The sequence below is a fragment of the Apis laboriosa genome, unplaced genomic scaffold (assembly GCF_014066325.1).
Source record: "Apis laboriosa isolate Shangri-la unplaced genomic scaffold, ASM1406632v1 scaffold645_cov152, whole genome shotgun sequence".
Lineage (NCBI taxonomy): Eukaryota > Metazoa > Arthropoda > Insecta > Hymenoptera > Apidae > Apis > Apis laboriosa.
Window position 1 is genome coordinate 92,183 of NW_025223999.1, and position 27,422 is coordinate 119,604.

The following is a 27,422-nucleotide window of genomic DNA, read 5'->3' on the forward strand; positions in this document are numbered from 1 at the left end:
GACGTTGCGCCAGTCGCGAATCGTACCAGAAAAGAATAATTACTCGTGCGTGTTACGTTGTTACGTGTAGTTCGCGAGCGGTAAACTTTTGATTATTTTTGCAAATGAGTCTCTGCAGGAACAGAAGAATGCTCGTAATAGCATGGTATACGGCAATAAAAAGAAACGAGCGGTCTCGTTGACCCACAACTGTCGTACGGGTTTATTTTATTCGCCCCGAGGAAATTCGGCGAGACGTCAAACTATCGAATAATGATATCCAAGATGATCGTGACTTGTCCAATCAAAACGACGAACGAGGTAAAAACGTCACAATCGTATCGCCAATAAAAGAAAAGAGGCAAGTGGATTGGAGGAAAGATTTTGGCTAGAATAAAGGATTAATTTCATTAGGATAAAATGATACCATATATATGAATAACCCATAGTATATAGATATAATAATCATAAAATCAAAGCTTGTACGTGAAAAAATAAGACGAGGAGAATCCCTATAAGAAGGTATAAGAATATCATAGCCAAATTAAAAGTTCGAGATTTGAAAATTCATAGAATTTTATTAGCAAAAGCAACGATGAATCACTTTTCTAATAAAAAATGTGTATATATTTTTCATCGATTCCTGATTGTATATATAAGTGAACGACCGAAGAAAAGATATTACACAAAAATTAAATTTTTTAACTGAAAATCCTGGTTTCAAAAAAACCGAGTTGAACGTGATCTCAATTTAAATCTTCTCGAGTTTTAAAATGAAAAGGTATAATTCTACAATGTTTCGCAAGTAGAATAAGCTCCTCTAGATTATGAATCCTTTACAATAGCATTGTAATGCGGATAATACATCACCTCGACAAGAGAAAATTAAAATATGCGATTCTAATTTCCAAGATTTAAACGATTGAAAAACAATAATACGTAATCTTCAATTTCCCTTATTTTCCCTTATCTTCGATTTCGATTAATAATAATTCATTACACGTATCTTTCTCCATTCCACAAGACACCCCGTCGATAACGATGATAATACTTGATTCATCAGGAACGTAAGATAAGCGAATTCTCTTCTTCGCCTCTCTATCAATCCTTACACCAGCACATCAAAACGATACAAGTTCTTATCGTGATTCATATACTCACCGATCACATAGCTGTACCCATCCAAGGTGAGAACACACTTGCGCGTGTTGGAAGAGCTCGGAATGCCGGGCACTAGTCTCCGAGAAATTCGCTTACCAGGGCTGCAAGGAGTACCGCCGGTACTTGCAGCACCTGGGTCCGAGTGGCACTTCTGCACGGGGTCTTTGCTTTGTCTAGACATCATCGTCCTCTTCCACTTGTATACTGCTTCTCCACCAGAAGCCGGAAGAAAGGAAAACCTACTTCCACACCATACCCGCGCCTACTTAGCCACGCGACAATTCAGTTCCCACTATCGTGGCCAACTTTTCATCTAGACAAGGTCCTGACAACGCGTGCTCGATACTCGTCATTGCCGTTGGATCACACACCCCTGTACACGCACATCCGTACATCCGGTTCCACATGCACTTTGTTCACTTCGAATCGCGGAACAGTTCGCCCGATTTTCCCTTGCTCGCTCGTTTCCAATCAAACTTTGATTCCTTTTATCTTCCCCTCGATCTCTTCTGCTTCTTCTTTAACGAATCGACAACATTTGCTTCGAAAAGCTTCTCTGGATTACTTTCAGGCGATGAAATATAGTGAGATACATTTCTTTCGCGAAATCTACTCGTACTTTTTAGTTCATCTGATGTTAGAACCAAGAAATAATACTTGTACTAGGCTCGTGTAATTCAACCTTGTTTTAATCGGTCATCTTTTTTTTCTATTATATTCGTGATTTAAAATTCGAGGATAGAAAAAGAGAATAGGATCAATTGACCGTGAATGATATGAGATTATGTTATAACTTATGTTATAGAGAAACAGGGAAAATTCCCTTTTGCAGAGCGATTGTTTGGTAGTAGCTTCCCTCTTGAACGTTTCTAGTGTAGCAAAGTAAAATAATTTGTTTAAATTGTTTAAGAAAACACGTTCAGGCACGTCTGTTGCATGTTTGTCTCTATTCCAGTTTGTATTATCGCGCTTCACGTATCACTTTCTTTGGTATCGAATGTTTTATTTCATCTTCGTTTTAATCGATCGTAAAACCACGAAATATCGTCCCCTTGTTTTTCGTCGAAAGATAAAACTTACACACAACTGAATCTTCCCAACTCAAGCGAAGTTTTGCAAGCGAAGTTTGTCCCGTTAAGCAGATATCGCAACTATTAAACTACTACGAGGTTTGATCAACTTGAACGACAATAGATTCGCCGCTTCCCGATAAACTTGTTTATCTTCTGGAATTGCTTTCAACCGTGCTGATTTCCAGCGAAGGATTAACACCATCGTTTTCCCTCCTTCGTGGAAATTTTCTCGACGTCGCGTGTCGCGCCTTGTTCCCAATTATGCGGAAATTCTTTTTACATGGGACCAAAAGCACGATAAAATTCACTATTTGCTCTTCCGTTGTTCAATTATTGTTGGTCGATTATTAATTTAATGTTTCTGAATGCAAAATATCTCCACTTTCTGCACTGTTCTAGAATCCCTTCCATTATAGAATTCAGGCAATCATTTGAATTCCTGGTTTCGTTAAATTTCAGACGCGATTCACCTATGCTTCACCCATAGATCAATTTTTTCTATCGAGAACGATTCAAGTTTGAAAAAAGTTCCAGAAGTCGTTGATCTCGAATTTATCGACCTGTGGATTCCACGACGTTTCCAACGCGCGAACAACGTGCTATATTCTCGTTACGAGGGCCATCGATGTCGGCTTTCATCGCATTACCAAGCAAATCTTCCGGTTCTGCTACAAATACACCGGCTTCGTTTCGACTAGGCAAACAAACCAAGTTCCCTTCTCACTCTGTTTTTCCTTCCTTTTCACACCTTCGTGAACTTTCCAAGCCCTATATAGGCTCAATAGGGTTTCCGCGAGAGCGAAAAAATTTATGCAGCGAACACTGACCTCCCTATTATTCCGGCTAACAATCCCCCAGCGAGTAAACGACCCGAGAGAATTCTTATACCCGGCCAACTCGATCCTGCAATTTGGAATCTTTCCTATCGCATACGTGCATCTTCCTTGAAAGTAGATCATTCGTCGAGAAATCTTCGGTATCTCTTAGCGACACGTGAAAAGTGATTTTATTCCGAAATTGGACAGATTCGAATAGAATTCAAGAGATCACGATCTACTTTACTCGATCGTCGTCCTGTCTATTCATCCTTCTAATCATCGGCATTAAGGGTCGCTCGTTAACCATAAATAGAATAGACATTAATCTACTAATAGCTCGTTTTGATCGACGTTCCCCGCGGAGACTCTTCGGGCTGATTGATCACTTCGAAAACGAGCGACGTATTAACACGTGCTCGTCGCAAAGATTTTTCCGGGTCAAAGCAAACGTGCAGTCGTGTATGCGATATATTCCCACCCCCTTTTCGTCTTTGGATGGATCTTCGTCCAGTGAATCGAGTGCACGAGAAATTTCGAGTCCGCTTGTAAAAGATATTATCTCGGCTGGAAAGTTGACAGAGTTTCTCCAATGGCAATTTAGCTGGAAATTCCAACCCCCGATTGGGAACTCAAGGGCCGATAGTTCAATTACCTCTTCGCCTTTTTCGCGCTGGTTTCACGGTACGGCACGTTGTACGTGCATGCACGGACACGGGAAATCGTGATGGGCGAGGGTGGAGGGTGTCCCACGATCGATTCACGTTACCATAACGTTAAATTCAGTTTGCCCGCTCGTGCACCGGCGCGCCGGCACTCTCGCGAAGCCGGCACGCGCACGGTGCGCACGTTTTCATGTGACGATCGATCTGCACGCGTTCCCTGATCATCGGGATCGAGGTGCGCTCATCAATCGTATTCACGTATAAACGGCTACGCTCGCACAGGTGTCATTTCACGAGCCAATTCCAACAATTACGAGAGTTTCATCGATCGCCAGATCGATTACATTTATTTACAATTCTATCCCAGATTAGCTCTTGGAGCAAACTATTTCCTCTTCCTTTTAAGCCGTGTCTTTTTTATCAATAACCGATCCAGGATTATCCTTTCCGCTATCCTGGCTCTGGAGGATAACGTGTTCAACGCTGCGGACTTATTATCCGCGCCTCTATTATACTCCAATAATCCGTATCGATCCTGCTTCCTTGATCTTTCGTGTCCCAACAACGTAACTATCCACAAGACGATCGATCCCTGTAGCAAATTCGGTAGCAGCGTGATCGAATCGAGGAGGACCGGCGAAAGAGGCGCGCACAGCGCGAGTGGAAGAACCTCGTGCTTGGTCAGACGTCACGCGGCGGTCTCATGCACGCGAGAGGGACCGGCCGGCGAACCCAAACGAAGGGGAAGATCGCGATGAAGCGAGCAAGAGAGACGGAGAGAAAGAGAGAGAGAGAGAAAGCGAATTGATACACGCGCGAAAAGAGACACGCGAACCACGCGAAAACGGAGACACGCGTGCGACCCGAGCCGCGGTACCGCTACAACTGAACCATTCCAAACTTCCACCTCTCGCCGAGCTCCCCCTCCTCACGCTCACCACGTCGTTCTGAACCCTCCTGTCGACCCGCTACGTCGCCCTCTCACTACGCTCTTCCTCTCTCGCTCTCGCTCTCCTTCCGTCGTCTATCATTCTTTCTCCCTCCCCTTCGTCGCTCCGACAATTTCCATCCTTTTCTATTTCGTTATTCTCGTTCCTCGTCGTTCTACGTCGAGGTACGTAGACACGGTTTGTGATCGGTTTCGTTTCTACCTTCCTTCGGTTTTCCTCCCTCCTTCGAAATCGCTTTGTTTTCCTCGTGAGTATTATTCGCCCTCAGGTAAACATCGAGATCTTCTCGCTGAGGGAAGTCCGTATGGATTTGGGATGGATAAGGGGATGTTTGGTTGGTACGTGGGAGATTGTTTCGGAGACGTGGATTAAGAATAGAAGCTTGAAGGTCTATAAGTGAATTTGGTGATTTCGATTAGACCGATTGTCGGTTTAACGAAGGAAAAAGTTGGATGGTTATTTTTGGAGTAGGATGATCATTTCATCCCTTTCTATTTTGAAAGTGGAGTGTTGACATCGGATAAATAAAATTGAGAAATGAGTTATATCGTGATATGTAGTTATTTATTGTTCAGTTTTGCGTAGGATGTAATAATGTTTGACGTGCTTACAATTTTTCTTTTTTTTTTTTTTTTTGGAATTTTATGATCTTTGCATTGATTTTTGCAAAACGTTATATTATATAAATATTAAAAGTAAGTAGTGTTTTTGGAAAGTAAAATGTTATGATATAAGTATTGGTTGAAGAAATATAAAAGAAAGCAATAGAAAAAACAGTGAAATGTATTAAACAAAAAACATTTTAAGAAATTAATATTTATCTATTTAAATATTTATTTTTGTATTTATGTTTTTCTATTATTATTTTGAAAATGAATATTGAATCAAATATTATAGTTTTGTAAAAAAAAAAACTTATTTCTTTTGATTTGTTTAAATATTTTTAACATGAAAATTTACTTTTTTTGATATTTCTTCCATTATTTAAACAGTTTGGCTTTCTATATTCTATGCTTCGATAATGTAAAATATTTTTCTCGTGATATATTCATATTTATCTTGAATATGGCATAGAAGTTAAAATTATCAATACATATTCACTGAATACTTATTCATCGCATATCGTGATATCTTCACGCATCACAAAATTTCAAAACACGTATAGAATATATACGTTCAATATAATTTTTATTTTATTTAGTTTATTCGACGTTCGATCCTCTCGTCGCGCTTATCCTTCTTAGAATCATTTTCACAATTGTATTTCTCGTTTGACCCTTTCACCTTTGTTCAATCCATCCTACGCTGACAGGTATCCACCTCTATCACTGTCGCAACCTTTCTGTCGTTCCAAGTACTACTACTAAAACGCCTTTGGAAATTTTTATTGAGAAATCAAGCGATGAGCAAGATCGTTGAAATAAATAATTTAATCGTATGAAGGCTTGGCAAGACAAGATAAAAAAAAATGATTTCGAAAGCGAATGAGTAACACGCTAACCGCATTAATTAATTAGAAGAGTTCATTCCTTTAATCATTTAACTATTTATTTTTTTTATTCCGTACGATTCTCCTGAGAATTATTTTCTATTTCATCTTTTATCTTTTTTTCTTTCATTATTGTATTTGTCTATTCGATATTTTATTTCGTTTGATAAAATTTTTATGATAATTTTATATTTTTTTAATGTTAATGATTAATTGGGTATTTAAGAGTTACAGAATCTTCGTGAAATATTGGAATTTATATTATTATAAAATGGTAAAAATGATGAACTCCTGTTTTAATTTTTGTAGTAGATACTTTACTGATTCATTTTAAATGATTTTTTTGAAATTTCAAGTTTATTTAATATTACTTAATATTACTTTAATAAAAAAGTAAAAAAGCGTTTGGCGTGAAATAGTTATTAATAGAACAAAGAAAGAAATTAAATAAATATAATAGAATTTCAAAAATAATGGATTTGGATTAGTCTTTCAGCTTCATTGAAATATCTATTTGGCTATCACAGATTATTATTTTATTTTTTTTATTTTTTTATAAACTTGACAATGCTTTCAAAAGCGACTAAAAAAATCTATCATTTAATCTTTCCTTCTTTTTTATCCCCTTTCCCATTTCATATTAATACCTTTTAAAATCACTTCCACCCCAATCATTGACACCTGTCGTGTTTCGTTTAATCGAAACTAGCAATTGTTTAATTGTCCTCGTAAGACCGTGTTTTCAACGTTTTGAACTTTGGAGAGATAAATTGAATTTCTGTAGTAAATCCTATGACTATCAATAAGCTCCACGAGCTATTCGTAAAACGTTCGATCGTTCCATATGAATCAGTTTTTGCGATAATAAAATTTCTTCCCGTTGACCATGATGGTTTTCCACCCTCCAGTTACGTTCCAACATCTTTTTCCTTCCGATTCTCTCGGTTTATGCAAATTGAACCGCCGCAAACGAGTCGAGCGAATAATGAACGTTTCAGAATATATTTCAAATAAGTGGACAAACTCATCGCGAATCAGAAATTGAATATATTCTATCGTGACATGAAACTCTCGAGGACTATAATTCTTTTAACGCTTCACCTTTGATATAAATGGCGAAGTGTTATTTGCATATATGGCACGAGTGAATATTTTTACTCGAAAAATATTGATTTCAAGATAGTTTTCTCTCCCTCGAGCCCCATTAATATTATTGCTTTTCATCTTTTGAATAAAAAAAAAATATTTTCTCAAATTTCTATGAACGCTCGTCCAACTTTACTTCGATTCCACGACTTGGATGGGAAACATTTTTCATGCTGATAACTTTATTGCGAGGGATTGGTGATGCGCTGGGAGCAGATAAAAGGTTTGAGTTAGAGGCGATAATTTTTTCGACAGATAATGTCTTTAATTTAATTCCTTTGTTACAGATATTGATATCACCGTTAATGTACTCTAATACACACAGAAGAACTTAATCCTTTATCTCTCGTCGCATGACACGATCTATCTCTATCCATCCGAGCACTCGTTTAAAGGCAAAATATGTTTTACACTCCACGTGTCGCGTTCCTAGTCTTACACCGATAAATTTACGCTTCGAGGGATTTAATTTAGGTCAGACATAAATCGACTTGGGGTATACACGTAATTACCAATATAGCGAGTTCGAGAGTCGACCTCCTGAAATCTTACGCCGATCCAAATATCTCAGACGGGCGGATTTCGTAAATCCTATCCATATTACTGGGACATTTGAAACGTTTCAAATTCAAACACACTACGCGAATACATCTGTTTTACGATAGCGTTACGCGTGTAGAAATCTCAACCCCACAGGGGAAATGTATGGAGCCTCAACGAACCGTTTCAACCCCTCTTCGACACCAACCCTTGTCTCGTCACGCCTCACCACAGACCTTATCGTGGATATCACCCTCACCCTTTCCTTCCCTGTTCTTCACTCTTTATATAAATGTCTTTCTCCACGGTCCATCTCTCTCTTCATTTCGCAAGATCTTGAGGATACACCTTGAAACGTGAAACTCTGGCCTCAAATATCCATAAAGCTTACTTCAAAGGTAATAAATTAACCGGCGAAGATTCTCCTTCTATCCGTGAAATAGAGGCGTGCTTCCAGTGGTTTCCTTCGGGTAATGGTCGATTCGGTTGCGAATGTATTTATGTGACTGGAAAGAGAAAGTACTTTGGGAAAGATGTGAAAGGTGCGTAAAGATAGAAGCAATTTTCCACGTGAAAAATTCGTCGAATCGCGAGGCGACATTGATATATTGTCGATCGCGGTGGGAATTTAAGAAATATCGAACAGGGAATTTTTTGTTATTTCTATCGTTTGAAAATATTCATGAATTCGATTTCGATTGTAAGCATAATGAAACATTTGGTTGGATTATTATTGATTCAAAAGATATTTTATCCTGCTCATTTTAATCGAAATATGTTTTTTTTTCAATTTTTTTTATTAATTATATTAAATCTCCACGTGCTATCTTTAATTTTTCATGTTATAATTATGAGTGTAAAAACTTTAAAGTGTAAAAACTTTAAATGCTATGAAAATGTAAATCAGAGATAGCATTGTATGAATTCTCTTGATAAAAATATAAATATAAATGGATATAAACAAAATGATAACATACTTCAAAAATATAAATGTACATTTCATACTTAACTAGTTTTTATAATTTCATATTTAACTAAGTTAAATACAAATTATAAATATAAAAATATAAAGATAATGTAATTGTAGGTGATAGATTGTAGATGATAGATTAAATTTCTATGGCATTCAAGATGCATATTTCTGCAAATTAAAAGAAATTTCGTTCATCATAATCTAATCAATTCTGTAGAAAATTCCTTATTCAAATAGTTGCGAGGATTATTTTAAATTCATCGCATGCATCTCTGACATTCTATTCACCTCTATATAGTATTCTTCCATTAGAATAAAATCGTACACTTATGGTTTTAATTCATAACTACTTCTTATCTCGCTTCATGAATAATTTTCTTCGTTAGCTATTAAACATCAAGGATAGAAGAGAGTTAACTTGTTAAAAAGCATCTTTGTAAATTCATATCAAAGTTTAATAAACATCAATCATAATCTTATGCAAATATCTGCAAAGACTATCTTGCACATTGAAAACCTTGATAAATCAATGTATTTGTACATATTTACTTCAAATGTTTATTTCTTATTTCTTTCTCTATCTCATTATATAATTCTTGGCATCAATTCTTTCTACATTTTCAGCACATGTTCAATTCAAATCTATTATGACATTTTAAATATTACCTACATGTGCATATGTATATATTTTAAATTTTAAAGAAGATTTCCATTTTATGTTTAATTCTATTCATAACTTTTCTTTTTTTTTATCTTAAATATGAATAGAAGAAACATACTTCAAATTATTCTTAAACATCATGCGTATTTAATTCGTTTTCATCTTCATTATAATAATGTTCTTAAATTAACATTTGTTTCTTATACGAGTATATGAATAATCATTACAATTGCACAACGAAGCTATATAATTTTCTACATATTTAAATAATGAAATTCTTTTATTATTTAAAGAACTTCTTTTTTTCTTCTTCTTTTTTTTTTTTTTTTTTTTTTTATATATTATTTTTATTTTACATTATCATTTGAGATGGATTAAATTATAACAAAATAATAATAATATTATAATTGATTATTATAATTGATAATATGAATAATATATATTTTTTAGAATAATAGTCGTTAAAAAAGAATTTGTATAAACTATTAATGCAATAGAAGAAATTAAATTAAAAATAAAATAATTCCTCTTTTATTTATTTTTCTTAAAATAATATATTTAATGGAAAATGTTGAAACAATTGATGAAATATAATACCAGTTAAGGATTTCGCTAACTTAGTATTACTTACACAATTGAGGATTACGTAATATTAATTAAACGCAGCTATAGTAATTATATTCCGTAAAATGTTATAATAAATATGAATATTAATATTAATGAATATTTCAAATTATTAAAGAATATTGACTTTTTAGAATGCCAATTAATTATTTGTTTTAATTATAAATATAAAATTTGAATATTGTAATAATAATATGATAATTAATAATTGATCGTTAATAATCAAATTCATATAAAATTATACATTATAAATAATAATAATATTATATAATTAATAATAATTATATAATATATATAATATAATATATAATATATAATATAATATATAATAATTATATATAATTATATAATATATATATAATAATTATATAAAATATATAATATTAATATTAATAATATTAATAATAATGTAATAATACTAGAAATATATATATAAAAGAAAAGAAAATTAGTCGTATAAATTCAACTTTCGACTTGAACTCGAAGTTACCCGAAGATATCCGAAGATACCCGAAGATACCCGAAGTTCAGCGAAGTTATCCGAAAACAGCCGAAGGGTGCCGAAGTTACAAATTGGCGCCAAGAAGTTCATAATTTTACGAACCCCGAAAGTGAAGCAGTCACGTTACTCATTTACATTAAATTTATTAGTTTGTGGAATATATTTATACAAGTATCGATACGTGGTGTGAAAATAAGTGTTAACGGAATAATTTATTGCTAAATGTGTAATATAAAAATATAATAGAAATATGATATCGTATTAGTGAATGTGCGTCGTAATAGAGTACATCCTTTTTCGTCCTTAAAAGATCCTATTTTCTTTCTTCAACTTCAAACTGTGAGTATTTTATTGTATTTTTTTTAAATATAACAATATTTATTAATTATTTGATGAAAAATGATCATAATTAATGCAATTATATATATATTAAATGAGGTTAAAATATATTGCGCAGTAACGAAAATGAATTTATTTGCTCCGAATACTTCGTTTATTTTCCTTATTGCAATATTATTTTAGACCTTGTAACGTTTTTTTGGGAAATATAATGTTTAAATTTCTTTATCAATCGTTTATGTATCGAAACGAATAATACATTAGTGAATATATAGAGAAGCGAACAGATCATTAATCACAGTGACATTTATTATAATAATTAATCCATCAAGACTACAATTAGGTAGATATAGAAATTTAAGAGTAAGAATTGTAGTATAAATTTATATTAATGCATATTATTTCATGTTTTATTGGATAAATTATTATAGTAAACAAATTACATATAAAATATAGGTAAAAATATTTCTTTGAAATTTACTAGATTATTATTTTATATTATACATACATATAATAATTAGTAATAATTAATTTACAAAAAGAATTAAATATTAAGTAGCTTAGGTAAATTAAATTAGAAATCCAAATATTAGAATTCCAAATATGTATTAATAATAACATTCCTTATTCATATTAGATATATAATAATTTAGTTAGATAGCTTTATATCAAAACAAATATAGTATAACATATCTATAAATATGTGCTAATTAAGACTAAAAGCAAAAAGAATAGTTTACAAAAAGAATTAAATATTAAGTAACTTAGATAAATTAAATTAGAAATCAAAATAACATAAATTATAATAACATTATTTATTCGTATTAGATATTTATTAATTTACATAAATAGCTTTATATCAAACCAGTATAGTATAATATATTTATAAATATATGCTAATTAGTACTAAAACGTTTAAAAAAAGAATTAAATATTAAGTAGCTTAGATAAATTAAATTAGAAATCAAAATATATATAATAATATAAATATATATATTAATATATATATTAATAATAATATTATTTATTCATATTAGATATTTAATAATTTACATAAATAGCTTTATATCAAACCAGTAGGGTATAATATATTTATAAATATATGCTAATTAGGAATAAAACATTTACAAAAAGAATTAAATATTAAATAGCTTAGATAAATTAAATTAGAAATCAAAAAATATATATATATTAATAATAATATTATTCATTCATATTAGATATTTAATAATTTACATAAATAGCTTTATATCAAACCAGTAGGGTATAATATATTTATAAATATATGCTAATTAGGAATAAAACATTTACAAAAAGAATTAAATATTAAATAGCTTAGATAAATTAAATTAGAAATCAAAATATATAGATATATATTAATAATAATATTATTTATTCATATTAAATATTTAATAATTTACATAAATAGCTTTATATCAAACCAGTAGGGTATAATATATTTATAAATATATGCTAATTAGGACTAAAACGTTTACAAAAAGAATTAAATATTAAATAGCTTAGATAAATTAAATAAGAAATCAAAATATATGTATATATTAATAATAATATTATTTATTCATATTAGATGTTTTATAATTTACATAGATAGCTTTATTTCAAACTAATATAGTATTATATCTATAAATATGTAATTAGGATCTAATTAAGACTAAAAGTAAAAAGAATTGTTTACAAAAAGAATTAAATATTAAGTAGCTTAGATAAATTAAATTAGAAATCAAAATAACATAAATCATAATAACATTATTTATTCATATTAGATATTTAATAATTTACATAAATAGCTTTATATCAAACCAGTATAGTATAATACATTTATAAATATATGCTAATTATGACTAAAACATTTACAAAAAGAACTAAGTATTAAATAACTAAGATAAATTAAATTAGAAATCAAAATTAATAACATTCCTTATTCATATTAGATATTTAATAATTTATATAGATAGTTTTATATCAAATCAATATATAAATGGTATAATATATCTATAAATGTATTAGGATTATTAATAAATAGTAGGAATTATAAAAAGCTAAATTTGTTTCTTTTCAAAATATTTTCTCTTTTTTTTATTTTACCTTTCTTGGATAAAAAATACATTATTCTGTATAAGAATATTAAATCAGTAGGATATTTATACATTATATATATTTATGCTGTGGATATTTATGCATTTATATAAAGTTAAAATAAAATAAATTAATGTATAAAAACCTACAAAATGCAAAAAGACATGAAATCACAAAGTATAGTATCACAAAGTATAGTACTCATTATGATATTTAAAAAATAAATCAAATTTCTAAGCTATTTTTTTAATGATATTCAAATTTAATTTTGTATAAAAGTCCACAATTTTACATAAAAGTCCACAGTCAGATATCCAGATTATATTTCAGAAACAATATTACAACAAAGTATAGTACTCATTATGATATTCAAGAAATAAATCAAATTTCTAAGCTACATTTTTTTAATCATGTACAATTGATTTTGTATAAATATCCAATAGTTAGATATTCAGATTATATTTCACAAACAATATTGAACAATATTTTATATATTTTTCATATATTTTATCGTTCAATAATTGTTCCAAATTACACAGAAATTTCATAAACATCTTAAAATTTACTATTTAATATTACAATCTTAGTATTTAGTATTTTATTTAAAATTAAATTAAATATTTATTCAATTTTCTGACTAATGAAAAATGGCATTTAATTCAAACGAAATAAAATCGAAGTAGACTTAATGGAAACGAATGATGGCTGAATCACAAATGAAAAAAACATTATTTTGTATCGTGGACAAACGAAATGCCGTTGTTATTATCCCATCGGGGATAAGAAACGAGTCCTCGTTTCCTTAATTGCCGAGTCGAGGGTTCCGGAGATGAAGTCCCGAGATCCTTGATAACGAAGCTGAGAACGCGTGAAAAGGCACTGAAACTCCTAGAAATATCGAGCGAAATTATCTTCGGGGTTAGGTTTAACGGGTGAGAAAAGCTGGCTTTCTGGAATAATTTAAAAACGCAGTTAAATATTCGCGCGTGAAATTCATCCTGATGGATATATCGTAAAATAAACTACGTGTAAATCGTCAAGCTAAATCTGGCTAAAAATCAACTGGAAGATCTAGATGCGATATAATTTAATCGATTTCTGAGAATTATAGTGAATATTGAAACACTTTAGTCGAGTTATTTTTATGTAGCAGTTTGAAATCATTTAGAAATAGTAAACATTTTTTGGAGGAAATATTTAATTTTTTTGAAATATTTTTTCGAATGTTGAAATTGCATAGATATATTCATCTTATTATGTGATTTATTTGTTTATTTGGTGTTTACTTTTCACAATATTTATATTTATTTTATTTTTCGAAACGTTTAAAAAAAATTTAAATTTTTTGTATAATTTTTCATATAAATTCATTTCTTTTCGACTTGTACTATCAATTCAGTAACACCCTATATTTTATAGACTCTGATATCGTAAATCATACCAAGAGAGATATTAAAAATATGTATAGTATTATCAATATAAAATATCATAAAGTATATATTGAATTTTTTCATCATTCTATTAGCATATATTTATTAAAAATCTTTCGTATTCAGAATTTTTTTTAATTAATTTTACAAACAGAATAAAAACTTGAAAATATTTTAATATTTCTCGATTTCCAAGATTCAACTTCTCGCTTTATTCCCAACATAATTTCAACTTCTTCTAGCTTCTTTTTAAATCTTATTACTTCTCGACTTCTCTTATTTCATTCCAAACACGTTTCTATAGATTCGTCAAGCGTGACAAAACAGTTTCATCGATTTTTTTCCATATGTTAATCTTCGCGTGCAATCACAAAGATCATTTCGTAAATCAAGATCATAGACGGGGAATCCTCGAGGTTGGAAACGTTGAATGATCGTAATCCATGGCACCGCGATGTTCACGTAATGACGACGTCAGTAAAAGATACCATCCAGAATAATGCATCGTTCCTCCATTTATCATGGATCGCGGTTAATGGAAAATATTGCGGTCACTATGTACCCATCAATTAATACCTGTATACTCGTTAAACAGACGGAAGTGAAACTACGCGGATAAAATTTGCCATTATATGAAACCTGTTTGCGTCTATAAATTCGTTCTTCATTCTTTTTTTTTTTTCTTTTTTTTTTTTCTTTTTTAGAAGGATTAAATGTCACGTTTTATGGCCGAGTCTTTAAATTGAATTTTCCTTTCTTCTTTATTTGTTCTTAAGAAATGAAAAGGAAAATAAAAGACAGGATTCTATAATTAATTATAGAAGCATTGAATATAAATACTCGATGATGATATTGGTAATTTATGGTAATCGAGTCAGACAGATTAGTGATAAATTACTGATAAATTTGAAGGATATATAATGGTTTTTTATTTCATCATTTTAATTAATCGTGATTGTTCATTATTTCTAATGTTTTAATTTATTTATATATTTATAATTGAGTTTGATCAACAAGAATTTTTTTTCAACATTTTTAATCTGTGAGAAAATAAATCTTCAAGGATTAAAATAATTAATAGAAATAATTATATATTATATTTATTCTATATATTATATATATTATATTTATATATATTATACTTATTCTATATATTGTATATAGAATAAATAGATAAAACAATAGAATCTTTCTTAACCATTTTTATTTTCACGTAAAATTGAAAAATTTTACATTATCTCTTCAAAATTTATCTCGATGGTATTCATAAATCTTCGTAGCTTTGTATAAATAAATTGAAATCGATATAATACACGAAAAAACTTCTTTTACTTGCAAATTACTTATAAAGCAGTTTATCTTCCTATCTATTTCAAATCTACTATCCACTATTACGAAACTTTAAGAGAATTCGATGTCTCGAAACTGTTGCTTCGACATTATTCTTATTGCACCCTCGAAATATATACAGCTTATCCACGGGGATATTAATATTCTTTAAAAGCCGGGTTGCATTACTGTTTATACGAGAAATAGTTTGATGCATAGGCCGTAAACGGAACAGCTTTCAACCTATCAACCCCGAGGAAAGTAAACGTTAGAGGCGAGGGACGATGGACAATACCGAGTAATATCGAATAATGACGGATGGAAAAAAATATGAGACGCGAATAACATCTGGAGAATTTAATATAAATTGCAGGACAACGCGTCGAAACGAGAAAAAAGAAATGCGAAGAGCCACAAATATGTGGATGAATTTTTTTTTTTCGCGGTTTATTGTAGGGAATTTCCATGGAATAGACATTATAGCTATGATGATAAAATTGAATGGAAATGATCGATCGATCGATAGTTGCCTCATAGAACATAAGGGCCGCGAAGGAAATAAAAGAAGGAATAAAAGTTCTCTTGATTCTATATCACAGGGATTAGGTACGTGAATTTATTTTCTTGGTGATAGCGAAAATAGAGGAAAAATTCTTTTGCTATCGATAAAAGGATAAGATAAGATTTATAATGTTTTATAGAATTATTATTTAGAATAGGGTTATTTATATTATATATACATAGGATTTATAATATTAATTTTCATATCATATTAAAATGATTATTTTTCAATTGGAAAACAAATTTTTTCGGATAATCGATTAGGAAGATTTCTAAATACATCGTGAAATAATTAGAAATAATTTTCAAATATAAATGTTTATATATTTTATAAAACAAATAGATTAGATAGAAAAAATTAATCACCCTCTTTATTTTTCGCAAATCTTATAGTACATAAATATTTTTAGATGTAAATATTCGTCTTGTGTCTATATATTTGAATATGATAATATGATTTTTTTAACACAAACGCAACAATGCATATTTTAAAACAAAAAAATGAATAAACTTATTAATGTCAACATTTCTAGTTAACAGGTTAAATTTGTGGATTGTAATTTTATCAATTGCATTTTAATGGTTCTATAAATTCAGATTATTAATAATAATTTAGAAGGATATCAGGCTATGTGTAAATATATTCCATATAATTAATTCTTTGAATAGGATTTCAAAGATAAATATATGAGCGTGGCGCCATTAATATTAAAATTTTCTACGCCATCGTTTTATTCGTTGCTGAGCGTGCTAAAATATACCGTCCACGTTCAATAAATATTCTTAGAAACTGTAAAGACTCTCGTGAATTTTTTTTTTTTTTTATTCATAGAAAAAGTCATGTTAACACTGAAAATATTAGCACGTGAAATATTTAATTTACTATATCTTAGCTTGAGTCAAATTTCTTCATTGATATACTAATTTCTATTCTTTTCAAGCCAATTTTAATTTAAACGAGAATCCGTAGTCTTCTCTGATCATTATTTCTATTTAATTAGACCTGTCGTTCTATTATGCCAGTTTTACTACAAAATAAATTTTATCTTGCTCTCTTTAATAAAAAAGACTCAGTTAATATCAAATAATTTAAAAATCGATATCGTATTACGTTCCAAATAGGAAATCAAACACATAAATATACACAATATTTTGCAAACTTTAAAAATAATATGCATACGTATAAAAAAAAAATAGCAAAAGATGCTAAAAAAATATTACGTTCAATCTAACTTGAAATCGACGTATTCTGCTCGATATAATATCAAGTTCGCTTTTGTACGCGCATGCGACCAACTCTTTTTACTCGCCGTGTATTCGATATCGGATTTAAAATATGCAAAATGAGCACAGGTAGATTAACGAGATACGTTTAATATTTCCCTTATTGATCCGTGCATAGCTGAAGGAAACGTGTAATATCCATATCTAAATATCGTTTTTCTCATCTCATCGGCAGCGTTGACGGTAGCTAGCTAATCTACCGTACTGTCAAGACTTCACGTGAGTCAACATGCAAATCTGAGGAGTTGCGAGTGCAGCGTCCAAAGTAGAATAAGCATACGTGTTTATGTCGGCTCGTTGCTCGCATGTTAAATACGAGTATCCGCTTGAAGGCTTGAGCATTTTCGAAACAGCTTCGTGTACCATATTTATGCAATTATGGTTTAGAATTACTTCGAATATCGGGAAAAAGAAAAACACAAATGGAGAATGAATCGGATTATCGTGTAGATATGTAAATATTTTATATCTATATTCAATAATAATAATAATAATAAATTATATAAAGTATAACTATATTAGAATAGTGTAGTATTGATTCATTCAGAATTTGAATGATTTCATAATTTCATATTCGTTAATATTATATATTAGTATATTTCTATCGAATCGAGTTACAATAGGAAATATTTTGTAGATAATGATTGAAAAGAAGAATATCTTATTCAAGATAGAATCACAAATAATTAGTTAGTTTATTATAGAATCGTTGTAATATTCGATATTTCTGCATTCGATAAATTTGTCACATATGATCAGATATAATTATTGTATCGTAATTCAAATTAATTTACAAGTTTGTTTACTTATGAGCAAAAACGTAATTGACATCAAATACGATATAATTGACATCAAAAACAATATAATAAAAAGCTAGTATAGAATTAAAATTAATTAAAATAAATTGCGGAAAGAAACTACAATAAACGAACGTAATATATCATATTATTTTTATTATTTTAATAAAATTTTTAGAAAAAATACCAATATTCTTTGATATTTTTTAAACATTTCAAATTTAAAACATTTCAAATTCATATCTACGATAGATAATCACCTCCAATTAACATATACACAGATGTATACGATTAAATGGAAATATAAAACGAAACAATAATGGCAGAGAAAAGGTATAGCCATAAATCATTCTCGTTTAACCTGGAGTATGAATCAAAAATCTCGTAAATAATTCACAAGCACTGCAATTAAAAAAGAGAGAACGATTCAAACAATTATCAAGATACTTATATTTCTTCCTTTTTTCTTTTTTTTTTTTTTCCTTTCAGTTTTTATTTCGATCAGATTTTATCCATCGAATGATATCGTTTCGATTAACGATATCAATTTATTCTCTCGAGATATTGAATAGTTCTCAATACTGCCTCTTCACAAATACCGATCAAGAGTTATATAGGATTTCGTGCATTTTATTAATTCCATTGAACGTCGCAAACACGCGGATTTATATAAATTGCGGAGAATAACGCAATTATCAACGGTCCATTATTATATACCACACACGTGAGAGTACTTGTGTCCATCAAAGCGCGTTTTGCGTTGTGCTCACCAATATAGATTAATTTTCGTACCGTCGATATCTGTATTAAAATATAATTGCACGAGATCTCGATTAACTTCCCTTTCGGTTAAACAGCACTGATTAATATCCGATTAATATCCGATTAACACGTGACAATATCAACGGAATACAAGAGGAATTAATTCGATATTCGAATAAATTTTCGCGAAAAATATCGTGGCATGGACTTGGTATTAAACATGCAGATAGATCAATGAAATCGGAATCGAAATATTGTTGTGTTTACTGGCTTGGAAATTTTACATGGGTACTTGATCAGAGAAATACGATATTAATTGAAAAAAAGTCAAGCTTGTTAAACCACGACGAGGTTTTATACCGGTGTAGGCGGTTACCATTTCGAATATTAAGCCGGGGATGCGCTTCCACTGCGGCAAATCTGCACGGTCAGAGGTTTTGAGGCTCTATTTTATGGCTAAGACTAGCACGAGTATACTTGAAACGCGTAAAACCGGAACGAGCCCTGCTTTAACTATAAGGAATTTGTATTCTTATGATTTGATGGAGAAAACAAAAGCAAAAGCTTACCAAATTATTGAGTTTCCAATTCGGACAAATTTAACAACGTAGCTTTTTTCTTAAATAGGATATTTGGAACTTGATTTAGGATATTGATTTTTTTTTTTTATAATTTTGTTTAGCTTTATAGATATTGTTTAGCTTTGGAGATATTTATATATTTTTAAAAGTTTTAAAAAGTTTTGAAATCCAGAAAGGTATTTGGAAAGCAAATGATATAATAAATTATATTTAAATTAATATATGAATCATATCTAAATTTTAGCCTTATTCTAGTGCTTACCAAGATATTTAGAAGTAAAGATATTTAGAAGTACACTAGTAATTCTTTATAAAATATCGTGGCACGAACGGTCATTACATGCTAATCCTTGTAATCATATAATCAGAGTATAATATTTGTCTATATTACAAGAATACTTACCTATTCTACTTTCTCTTTACTCAATAATATCATCCCATCGTCAAAAAAAGATATTGTTAAAAAAATTCAAATTCCTTTTCTACAACTTCAAGTTGACCATTAATTTTCTAATTTTCTAATTTTCTAACATTATTATAGTCCATATTTTTTTCATATTCTTTTATAAAATTCACACATTTAAAGAAAGGCATATGCTCGTTATCGAAATTTAACTGGCCAATACAAAAAGAATTCAATCAATGTTATCAGCGATATAGTATCGAGATTGAAGGAGATAAAAAAAGAGAAATGGAAATTTCATTGCGTATATCAGACAGAGATTGATGATATATACGAATGATTGTCATACAGGCTACAGAGATACATCGATTCGACCAAGTTACGATACGCTCGACGATGTCGTGTATGTTTCATCGTGCTGACGGATTATTACGTTATAAACGCGATGAGGCGAGTTCTGTCCCCGACAAAAAGGATCGTAACGACGAATAAACCTTTACGGGAATCCATAGATATTAAATGTCAAACAGCGGTTGCGTTTCATTCGTATCTCGAACCGCGATTACTCCAATAAAGCGAACAGCGGGAAGTTTGACGGTGTTACAGAGATACAACTTTCGTTTAACGATAACGCACGTACATAACAGCTCTTTCACACGAAGATACGTGATTCGCATATGTTATATGCATCTGGCAATAAGATACGTATGCGATACGGTATCTGATTAATTTCATAGCTGACAGCTGATCATTCGTTTCTCAGATTGCGCGTAAGAAGAATCGTCAATGGCCGATAAATACGGGGTAAAAAAGAAATTAGCACGGTGCAGTTTCGATTAAATGTAATTTAGAGGTATGCCAGATGCCACGATTTCGGGATTGATCGAAAGAATTCGGGCAAAATCGGCGGACCTGGTAATTTCGTACTGCTTTGGATCTCGAAACTTTCGGGGTCTACTCGGCAATTATCGTACGTGACCGACTAAAAGCTTTAATAGCTAGGCGTCTAGTTCTCGAACCAATCGCAATTATTGCCAAGTCGATCGAAAGTCAAATTATTGTGTCAAATACAGTTTCGAAATTACGATTTCATCGTATGATGATCACGATTATACATTCATCGCTATCAAAGGAGAGCCTCCGTGTTATCATTATCGTATATAACGCTAACAATGAATACAGTTGAAATAATAATGTTCGATATATCGATTTGTTTTTCGTTTCATTTGATATGCCTCTTGTTAAAGAAACTCTTATTACTCTTTATCAAAAATCAGACAACAAAGGAATATAGTAATAAGGATTTCATTATTATCGTTAATTGCATCTGGTAATATTTTATATTAAAACGTTTTATATTAAAACGATCTGCACAATTTTTTAATAAATTTATATGACGATACACGTATAAAAGTGAGGTTTATGTGTCGATGATATTAAATGGGATAAATTTTTATGCATGATCGAATGCCAGTTTCTGAGCAGAACATTCGTGTACGGAGAGTTATGGATCGTGCTGTTCGTACCGTGTTATTATCCTTTCCATGCAGAGAATTATGATCCAACGCACGAATAATTTGAAACCATGAGGCAAAGCGTATACCCTGATCGTATTATGTCGATATCAGGCGTGTCTAATTTGATCTTCTGCCGTTGTTTAGCTTGAAATCTTCGATAAAACCTTCGATAAAACTTTTCGAATAACGGAATACTGAATTTTATTGCGAATATATTTCTTTGTCAAACGTTGTTTAATTTGATTTTCATTTCGTGATAAATTCATGCATCGTGTTTAAGAGATATTTAATATTTTATTGTTAAGTATGGATAAAAATTTCGTTTTAAACGATAAGCACATGGAAAAATTAAATTATAAAATAAAAATTAAAAAAGTACTTGTTTTAAATTAACTCAAATATTGATTTATTGTTTTTTGGAGGGGCAAATAATTGATGAATTTCTCAAAAATCACATTTTTATCGAAATTATTTCTTCGTAGAATTTTAAATATTCAAAGGGATGTATTTATTCGTGAAAAATATCCTTGATTATATGTAAATTTCAATGAATAGTCTCACTATTCGATCTCTTTTGTAATGTACTTAAAACATTTCTGCTTTTTCTACCTACGTTATCATTTACACGGGTTCATTAATCAATAGATAAGTCTTGAGTGGTACACGCAACACAGTTGCGTATATGTAGTCCCATAAAAAGGTTCGTTTATAAATTAAAGTGGAAGCGGAAAAGCAAGCGAGTCACGAAAAGAATTGTATCGAGCGCATTATCATTATGCGATGTATTGGACGATACTTTTTATTATTAATCTTATATCTGTTACTTGAAATTTAATAAAATTTTCAATTATCAAATTCCATTCATTTCGTTAAAAATTTGGATCGTAATTAATACGATCGAGTCGATTGGAAAATTAATTTTTATATTTGAGGGAATTAGCTCGATATTTAATTCCACGAGATTGAAAATTATCGAGAAATTATCAACAATTTCCATGCAGTTCCCTGTAATATCATTGCGTATATTTTCTACCACGGGGTTTCAGCTAGAACCACGATTGAAACAGAAGGCAACGATCAATCTCTCGTACTTTCTGCTTTACCGACCTCCACCGGAAATTACTACAGTCTTCAACATTTCCGGTTAATCTTGCGCCATTAGTCGAGAGGATATGAAAGCTCGACAGAATTAAAAGATATTTCCTCGAATTAGCACTTTTTATTCGGCGTTTCATTTATTATTCCATATACATCGTTTTTTAATACTTTAAATTCTTAAAATATTTTCAACGTAATTTAGATTTTGCAATTTTTTTTTAATATAATTTCATTTTGTACGTTTAAAGATATTACAAGGAAAATGAATTTTATCGAATTTTTCTTTTAAAATGTAGAATTTTATGATATCCAATTTCTTTTGCCACTTCAAGTTTTGCAACAAATATCGCAAAATATTATATAATATTTTATTAAAGAAGATTTAAACTTTTTTCCGGGACAAAATGTTAATAAATGTTAATTATTACAGATTTCTATTAAATGCATTTAATCAATGATAACAATAAATCCATTCAATACTTTAAAAACGGAAACAAACATTCACGAGAAATAAGGATTATTACTTGTTGGATATCTCTGAAAATAAAAAAGTAAAAAAGATTCATTATTTCAGACTTTCTTATTATATCACAATTATTCACTTGGACCTTTCTAACGACTTTCTTTATTCCGTAAAAGATATCCTCCCTGGTATTTTAGATGAAACAATGGACGTACTTGGATTCATTTATCTTTTTCAAGAAATTTCTTTATACATAGTTTCCTTTCAATCTTAAAAAAAAAAAAAAAAGAAAAAAAACATTATATATGAATTTACTTCGCGTTTATAATTATTATGTTTTATTTTCTCATTTATCAAATATAATTAATGATATATCCTTGATTAAATGCAAACTTTCTTTCAATAACGATGAATTGTTTAAAAAAAATTGTATTCCTTAATACAATATTTAAACATAGAACGCAATTCAAATACACTTTCGAAATACTTGAACAGATTTCTCATCGTCAAATTTTAAAGTGAAATTTGATTTCACTGAATTATTTTCAGAAGTTAGTTTTTTTTTAAAAATATATTAATATTTATATTAAAAATATTTCGCATCGAAAATCATAGAACAATTTTCAACCCAGCAGAGGTTGATTTTATCGCGAGAATTGCCTTTATTTCGCGATTAATCGTTCGCGTGAACTTTTTAAAGAGAGGGTCGCGAGTAATGAAGCTCTAAACTCGAGTCGAGTAAACAAAAACAACGTATATCAAGCTGAGTTAACACAGTTAATATATAATCTATCCTAAGAATAAAACATTTGCTGCACTCCCTTTTATTTTTTAATTTTACAAAGATAAATCCTCCGCTTGTTGCAAGGACATATTCCTTACAATCAACTAACTGCGCAATCAGGGTGAATATAACGTGAATATAACAAAAAATAATATTGAAAATCTTTATAACACTTTAATCGTTGTAAAATAATAAAGCGAGCCTAAATTTTTCTAAAGATACTATTTTATAAAAAATTCAATATTTCAATAATAGATTTTTTCAACAATAAAAAGTTTAGACATTTTATCTTTTAAGGAATAATAAATGAAACAAAAAATATATGTTTTTTGCAACATTTTTATAAAATAGATATAATGCTAAAAGTTGAAATTTGTCTAATTCAAAGGATATATTTATTATTTAGTTATTTATTAATTAATTAAAATAGATATTATATATATGCATGAGTTATCCTGTAAATATATTAGAATCTTCATTACAAAATACTCATTTTCGTTATTTTATTGTAAAATAATTGCAAATATTTAATGTATAACTTTTTTTTGAACATTTAATTATCTTAAATTAAATATTTTTTTATGGTCATCTTAAAAGCTTCAGTGTAATAACATAACAATTTTAATATCTAATAAAAATAATATATTTATATAAAAAAAATTAGTATCGTGAAATAAATAGATTATAAAGTGAGAAAAAAATTTCCATTAATAATCCTCTTTAATATTTTCTTCTAAATATCGCGTGTCATTCAGATAATTTCTCTAGATTGCGTCTCAAATAGGTAACTAATTTTGTGGCTTCTCAATTAGCTCGTGTTCATCGTAAATCAATCCAATGGATGTGAATAGCAGTCATAACGAACTCGTTAAGTTTCAGTACATAATGGCTCGTAAATCCAGATGTTGTAACCATGACTTTTGACACTGGGTCGCTATTTTACTAGCAATAATAAACTGGTTATAAACACTATGTGTTAGGAAATATGATAAAACAGGCGATTAATCGATTTTCTGCAAAGTTCCTTTCCAGCTTTAGTGAGACTGTTATCGAGCGATTAATTTTAATAATTAATTTACTATGAATTAATTAAAATAGAAGCCACCGTATTTCAGAAAAGATTTCATCATATATAGTGACGTATGAAAGTATTTAAACATTTTAAAATAAAATTTTAGCAAATGATTTTTTATTTTTAATGAAACTTTATAAATATTTAGAGCATTACAATGGATTACATATGGAGCAATTTTTTTTTATAGAAATATTAACAAATCAACGCTTATATTTTTATTGTTTTTTGTTTTTTTATATATAAATTTATAATAGAATTTTAAATTAATGTCTGTAAAGATTTTTCGATAAAATATATTCAAAAGATGCTAAAACTTTGGGGGTTGATTTTATCTTCTCAAAGAAATTTTCTTTTGACAAAAAAAAATTGCTTCATATTTAATCTTTTATGCTCTACATATAAATTTTCATTAAAATTAGAATTTTTTACAACAAGTTTTATGAAAATTATCCTGATATTCAAAACCGTGTGCATAAGTAACAAATCCTAGAAATGTTTAAGATACTTATTTTCGATTTAAGCGATTATTAGTAACATACAATATTTCAGTTTCATTTTCATGGAAATCATTTATATGCAATCGAAACTGCAATTTATATACGTTTAATTTATACGAATTTCAATAAACGATATCTCCAATATCTATCATAATGAAAATAGATCGGTGCTCGAGAAAATTTCTATTTTTTTCCGAACAGAAAATTCAGAAAATTTTTATCGTAAATTATTTTAAAATATACGAATGGATCGATTTAATTGCTCGCGTAATAGAGTTGGAAATCCTGTTTGAGAACTGTGTTTAAACACGATTGCAAATGAAACAGTTTCTGTTAATATTGATATTTCTGTCACGTCGAAAGGAGTGTGACATTAAATTTTGTTTATACAAGTATTTTCATTATTTCCTGTAAATCAATTTGAAATTAGAGATGTTTATTAATCCTGGAATATTATTATATTAAGGATAGGTCTTGAATTTTATTTTATTATTATTTAATTTATTCTCGTCTCGATTGATTTTACAATTAACATCTCGTGGCTTATAAACGAAATACATGTTTGTAAATTAATTCTGTCACTTTCGTATTTCTTAGAGAAAAAAATAGAGCAAAAGTCTGATCTAAATCGAATCTATCTTCTTTAAACTTCACCTGTAAATCCATTGATATTTAAGTTTTACTTTAATAAGTGACAGTTTTAAATTATTAGATATCATAAGAGAAAAATCATTTAAAAGAAAAATAATATAAAGATACAAATTACATATTAAAAGTGTATATAATAGTTTTTTTAAAATTTTCTTTGATTGTGATATAAATATCGATAGGAGAATGTATATTTTTTTTTTCAAAAAAATTGTACAAATTAGAGAATAAAATATCAAAAATCAATATAATATATTTAATCTAATCATATAATTTTTATTGGATTATCGAGATTTTTGCCACGCTATTATTAAATGATAAAACTCAAACGAAAAATATATTCGGGCTCGTTAAAAACGAATTCCAACTTGGCAATCCAACTTTTCTCATTTCGAATAATCATCGTGTTCGTGATTAACGCCACTATCAAGCATCGTACTTCGTATGCATATGATTATAGTGGAATAGTTTTCTCCTCCCTAAACAATATTTTCATGCTTACACGAAGCTCGTGAAAATTACAATTTTCTTCACCACAAAATGAAAGTATTATTCATTTTACATTTGCAATTAATAATTTCATACAACAAATTTCAAAAGAGAAGAAGATAATTTTGCATACAAATTTTTATCTTACGTTTCATTTTCTTAATTACATTGAGAAAAATTCAATAAGACAAAGTCTTATCGAATAACAATAAAATTTCCAAAATTATTTAAATAATTATTATTCTAATATGAAAAGGAAAATTCATAAATAGCACAGTGCATTGCATCAATATGTTAATGAATTTATCAGAATAAGATCTTCAATTTCCACGAGAGAGCAGAGAAATTTGCTTTTTGCAGTTGAATCTCGGTTGAATACAACACTATCCGGCCATTAACCGGTGGAGAAACGTATTATCGATTGAATTGTGATGGAGTTAGGAGAAAGGAAGGTTTGGCTAGCAAAAGGCCTCTGTCCGTCATGTCTTTGACAACGTGAGCCTAAAGGCAACCATTGTCACCCCTTTCTCCCTGTGACAGGTGTCCTTCTTGTACAAGAAAATTCCACCTCGCTTCTTGCTTTCAACGATTCTCGTTTCTTTTCGAACTTTTGTATATATCAACTAACTTTCTATTTTTCTATGCCTTCTGTTACGGTTCGCTCGTTTCGGTGGAAAGATAAAAATGGGG

General features: G+C 29.6%; 1 protein-coding gene and 1 long non-coding RNA gene across 10 annotated transcripts in view; one reads left to right on the forward strand and one right to left on the reverse strand.

The window, feature by feature from the left end:
- Window positions 1-27,422, reverse strand: part of LOC122718470 (calcium/calmodulin-dependent 3',5'-cyclic nucleotide phosphodiesterase 1-like) — a 179,833-nt gene that overhangs the window by 73,211 nt on the left and 79,200 nt on the right. For 4 of the 8 annotated variants that reach the window (XM_043943540.1, XM_043943536.1, XM_043943533.1 and 1 more), the window contains exon 1: window positions 1,141-4,213. The exons of the other annotated variants lie outside the window; for them this stretch is intronic. In XM_043943540.1, the coding sequence (XP_043799475.1) occupies window positions 1,141-1,324 (184 nt within the window). In that variant the 5' untranslated portion in view covers window positions 1,325-4,213. Of the gene's footprint in view, window positions 1-1,140; window positions 4,214-27,422 lie in introns of those variants that run through there. 8 annotated transcript variants of the gene reach the window in all.
- LOC122718474 overlaps window positions 10,704-27,422 on the forward strand; it is a 73,645-nt gene continuing 56,926 nt past the window's right edge. For both annotated transcript variants that reach the window (XR_006347391.1, XR_006347390.1), the window contains exon 1: window positions 10,704-10,917. This is a non-coding gene — a long non-coding RNA (uncharacterized LOC122718474). The remainder of the gene's footprint in view (window positions 10,918-27,422) is intronic.